Below are 5137 nucleotides of genomic sequence, written 5' to 3'. Positions count from 1 at the left end.
ACTCCTGCAAACCAATGGCTGCACATCAGCTCAGCTCTGCCCTCTTCGCAAGGCACTTTGGGGGATGGGAAGCCCTGCACAAAGACTAGGCTGATGAATTCATCTGTTTGCCAGGGAATCAGGAATGAACCCGCTGCAAATAAGAGAAGTTTAGAAGAACGCAGGGGCAAACAGTTAATTGCAAGAGACGGCTGCTTCATGACGGATTCTGCATCTAGTCTGTTAGTGCCCGCTGTAGCACAAGGAAGAATCAGTGAATAATAAAACATTACTTTTATTTCATAGTATTGCTCTATGTGACAGCAGCATTAGCCGATTAGCAGGTAGACTACTGAAAGATGCAGCACTAATGTCCTTTATTGGACAAGTGCGTCTGGATCTAATGTTCGGGTGCTCTGTAGATTTGCACTAAGCATATAGCAGCATCAGGGATGAAGTCGGGCATCGTGTTCAATCTTCTTCCACCTGAATGATGTCCCCTAAGGCCATCCTTCGGGTAGATGGTCTCCTAACAATGAGGATTTCATCTGATTCATCTTGGCCAGTGCCTCTCCCCCAGTGCTTTTTGGCCATGCTCTCCAGGAGCTTGCTTGCATCGCTGAGGGTTTTTTGCGTGCGTTGACCTGCGGTTTGCTGCTTCACCTCCTCTGAGCTCAGTCTTGTGGCTTTTAAAGGCTTGGCTTTTCCAAGCTCCTCCTGTTTCTCTTTCATCTGCCTCAGTCTAAAGCGGCGCCGGACAGTGTCGAGGTTGGGGCTCTGGCCATCTGGAACCTTGGTGTCCTCCTGTGGGCTAGGTGCTTGGAGGACATTGCTCTTGCCTTTGGGGATTAATAGCGTAGAGAATGTCACTGGGGCATCTTCAGTGGCTGGTTTGTTATCCGGCTTGGAGCTTGCCTCTGTGGGCAAGATCACTTGGATTTCACACAAGGGTTTCAGTGAGAGGGGCCCATCTCTGTACTCTAGAATAGCCTTCTCACTCAGCTTTATCTTGTGCATGTTCTCCAGTTCCACTTGGGCCAGATTTTTGACCCTTTTCACATGGGGCTCACTGTTGATGGAGCCGACACTGGCCAGCTTCTGAGCAGCCAGCTGGGCTTCTGCCTGGATGCTCATAATCTTCTGGAGCTGGGCTTCTTTTACTTCCAGGGGGATCTCCAGAGGGGCCAGCTTCACTGGCCTTTTCAGGGGTAAGTTCTCCAGGCTGCTTACGTCACCTGCATGAAGTAGACGGGGAGAAATAGACCCCTCTTTTGTGAGCCTCTCAGCCCAGAGTTTTGTCTCCCCCTTGCTTGGCTTTGTCTCTACTGCACTGGGAGGAGGAGGATGAAAACTAGGGGCTCTGGGCTCACCCCTCTTTTTTCCATCTGGCAAGAGGAAGATAGGGTTTTTCTCGGGCCGCAGGTTCATGACGGTAACTTCACTCACTGTGCAGCTGTACTTGGACCCCAGGCGTTCCTGTGCCACTGGAGCAGCCTGTAAGAACAACAAATGTGCAAACAAGTCATTGCCATGAATTCTGTTGGTTGTTACCTCTCGTGTCTCTAAATGAAAATGCAAGAGTTTGTGGAAAGGACTGGACGGAAGCCCCCTAACCACAGAACATCCCACAGCAAGGAGAGCTTCCTCCCACACCCCTCGGTGCCTTATGTCTTGTCAGTCTAGATGGGAGAAAAGCATTTCAGTCCCCACATGCCTTCAGTACTTCTAGTGAGTCTGGCAACCAGCCCACTGGTAACGCCAGACATGGCCACCCGTGTCTCAGCTGCACAATGAACTATCTCTGTGCTTTCCTCCACTGGGCCTCTCCACATGGAATGTCCATGCTGAACACATGCACTGTGCTCCAGATCTTCCCACCTGTTGAACTCATGTCTGCTGTGCTGTTTAAGAACATAAGAATGGCCCTGCTGGCTCAGACCAAGGGTCCATCCAGCCTACTAGCCTGCCTGCTGACAGTGGCCAATGCCAGATTCCCCAGAGAGATCAACAGAACAGGTAATCATCAAGTCACTTATTCCCAGCTTTTGACAAACAGAGGCTAGGGACACCATTCCTACCCATCCTGGCTAATAGCCACTGACGGGCCTATCCTCCGTGGATGTAGCCAGCTCTTTTTTAAACCCGGTTTAAGTCCTGGTCTTCACAACATCCTCTGGCAAGGAGTTCCACAGGTTGACTGTGCATTGCATGATGAAATACTATTTGTATTTGTTTTAAACCTGCTGCCTATTAAAGGAATTGTGAGGAATGCATCTCATTTATGCCGACTCTGAAAAAAATAAACCATGAACATGACTTAACTAGTCTACCTATTTCTTGTCCTCCTCTCTCTGTTTTTCTGTCTCTATCTTCTGAGTATCTGCTTCTCACTGTCTGCGCTATGCCTTCATATCTGGCTGGAGTGCACTGAGCACCAGATGGACAATACTCAATAATTGTGAGAACAAGCTTTGTGATGTAAGAAAGAGTTCCGCCAACCGGGCACTAGAAGGTAGGCTCGATAGTCTCAAGATACAGCTACACTTCAGCCAGGGGCATGATTAGCAGTTTGAGAAGCCGTACCCATGCAACCTGTATCGCAGCTACTTTGCTCACTGTAGAAGTGAGGATGCAGTGTTACAGGCTGAATAATTATGTTCAGTTGTACAAGGTGAGCTTGTACAACTGAAAGCCCAAGCTATTACATCCTTACTCTTATCATTAGTGAGCTAGCCCTGGCATGGCTAATGGGGATCCATCTACACTAGGTGGGACTCATGTACAGGTGCAATGTACATGTGTCCTTAGAGTATAGACTACCTGCTATTACCTATTTTTTCATTAGAATAAAGCTAGCACAGGTACATATAAAGGACCTGAGACACACTCTCCTGGATGCAGAATAGACTTACCCTGACTCTGTTTGTTTCCATTGTACTCAGTTCTGAGAAGCTGGATAATAACAGTTCATTTTCTAATTCAATGTTGTCCTTTTACACTTGACAAATATTTGGTTCCCTTGCAGTGGAGCAGCTCCATGAATCTGAATTTATCTAGTTCTCTTTTGAACCCTGTTAAAGTCCTAGTCTTCAAAACATCCTCTGGCAAGGAGTTCCACAGGTTGTCTGTGTGCTGCATGAAGAAAAACTTCCTTTTGTTTGTTTTAAATCTGCTCCCTATTAATTTCGTTTGGTGACCCCTAATTCTTATGTTATAGGAACATGTAAATAACTTTTCCTTATTCACTTTCTCCACACCAGTCATGATTTTATAGACCTCTATCATATCCGTCCTTAGTCTCCTCTTTTCTAAGCGGAAGAAACTCAGTCTTTTAAAATTTCTCTTCATATGGCCAAGAAGCAATAGGTTTAAATGGCAGCAAGGGAGTTTAGGTTGGACATTAGGAAAAACTTCCTGCCTGTCAGGGTGGTCAAACACTGGAATAAACTGTTGAAGGCAGTTATAGAATCTCCATCTCTGGAGATATTTAAGGGCAGGTTGGACAGATATTTGTCAGGGATAACCTAGATGGTTCTTGGTCCCTTGAGAGCAGGGGACTGGACTTGATGACCTCTCAAGGTCCCTTCCAGTGCTAATTCTATGAAACTCCTGTCTAAAATTCAAACATACAAAGCAAGGAAGGAGAGGGGCTCAAATACAAATGAACTAAACTGTGAGAAGGAGGGAAGATAATAAATATGGGGCCCACCAGTGATCATTCAAAAAAAAAAGTTGAACAGTATTTTAGGTCCCTTTAAAACCTGAGGATTGAAAGGCTGAGATGGATTTCCTTCCTGGGGGTGAATACCACTTTTCAGTGCCCATCAACCCAAAGGATAATTCGTAAGCTCATTTCTTTGCTGAGTTGCCATGTGATAGTGGGATTATCATTAAAAAAGTATTGCTAGAGCACCCCACCTGAGTGCCTCCAGGAACCTAACGGCTTCAAATCCTCCCAAAGCAACCAGTGGAACCAAACCCAAACTGAACCAAACTGTGTTAGAGAGGCTATCTAGCTTAGAGTAGAACCCTCCTACGAAACAAATGTAAACTGCAGCCAATAAAGCAGTAGCTAGCTACATTCGTAGGGTACAGGAAACATCCACTGAGCCTGCAGGTTATTTCCTCTTGCCTCTTTCCTGCTATGATTTTGTATGAGTTGCAGAGAAATAGAGTTGACTGGTTAGAGCAGCCCCTGATGTACTCAGGGAGACGAAGGACAAGCTACCTTTAACAGATTCTGTGCACCTCCTAAATCCCATTAAAGCCCTGCCTGAGCTCAGCACACAGGGACATATTTCACCTTCTCCGACCCTGCACATGTTACTTAATAGCTTCTGAGAATACTCAGCTCTAAAGTGTATAATACAACCTACAGCTTAATTAATTAACAGGCCCAATCTTGTACGGGTAGCTGCTCCATGCACAGAACTCCCCTTGGAGTAAATGAGAGTCCCATGTACAGAACAATTACTTCCCACTCCTCGGATCAAAGGTGCTATTCAGGAATAGAATATTACTAAAGAACCCAGATGGTTTTGTGTAGATGCCACAGCCATCTGTGTAATTTCAGTTCTTTCCTCAATGGCTTTAAATTGAAGGCAGCTCCTGTAAAGATCTGCAGGATAATGGTGGGGGAGCTACGCAAAGGTTGTACTTCATTGAGGGTGGCTTTTAAATAACAAATGCTTTATAATTAGCCTCTGTTTTATCTAGGTCCCACAGGGTTAGCAGAGAAGTGTACTTCTGCGATTATCACTTTACCTGCATGGCAAGGTTCTGCGGAAAGAGCTAGTGCACTTGTAGAGAGAAGGGCTTTCCAAAGAGCCTCGGGAAACTAGATGCTTTTTAGACTCCCACGTGGCCCTTTCTGAGCTATGCTATAGAAGATGCCCTCTCTGTGCATGGGTCTCCCCATCCCACCCAACGGGATGGAATTGGGTGGTCAGGCGTGACTTGCCCTGGGTGAATCCAGGCTGACTATTCCTGATCACTTTCCCCTCTTCCTAGAGCCTCAAAAAGGATTCCTTGAGGATCCCCTCCATGATTTTTCCAAGGTCTGAGGTAAGGCTGACCTATCTATAGTTTCCTGGATGGTCCTTCTTCCCTTTTTTAAAGATGGAGCACTACATTTGACTTTTTTCAATCGTCTGGGACC

The 5137-nt window shown here is 46.1% G+C and overlaps 1 protein-coding gene across 1 annotated transcript; it reads right to left on the bottom strand.

The window, feature by feature from the left end:
- Positions 1-293: 293 nt before the first annotated feature.
- On the bottom strand, positions 294-2424 carry LOC106732051 (uncharacterized). The gene is made up of 2 exons (XM_025184880.3): positions 2310-2424; positions 294-1473 (listed from the first exon to the last, which is right to left on the bottom strand). The coding sequence occupies exon 2, from the start codon at positions 1405-1407 to the stop codon at positions 451-453; it is 957 nt and encodes a 318-aa protein (XP_025040665.3). The 5' UTR covers positions 1408-1473; positions 2310-2424; the 3' UTR covers positions 294-450.
- Positions 2425-5137: the final 2713 nt, after the last annotated feature.

This window comes from Pelodiscus sinensis, chromosome 2 (assembly GCF_052426305.1).
Source record: "Pelodiscus sinensis isolate ZL-2025 chromosome 2, ASM5242630v1, whole genome shotgun sequence".
NCBI classification, from domain to species: domain Eukaryota; kingdom Metazoa; phylum Chordata; order Testudines; family Trionychidae; genus Pelodiscus; species Pelodiscus sinensis.
Note: the sequence above shows the minus strand (reverse complement) of the source record. Positions and strands in the feature narration are given on the sequence as shown.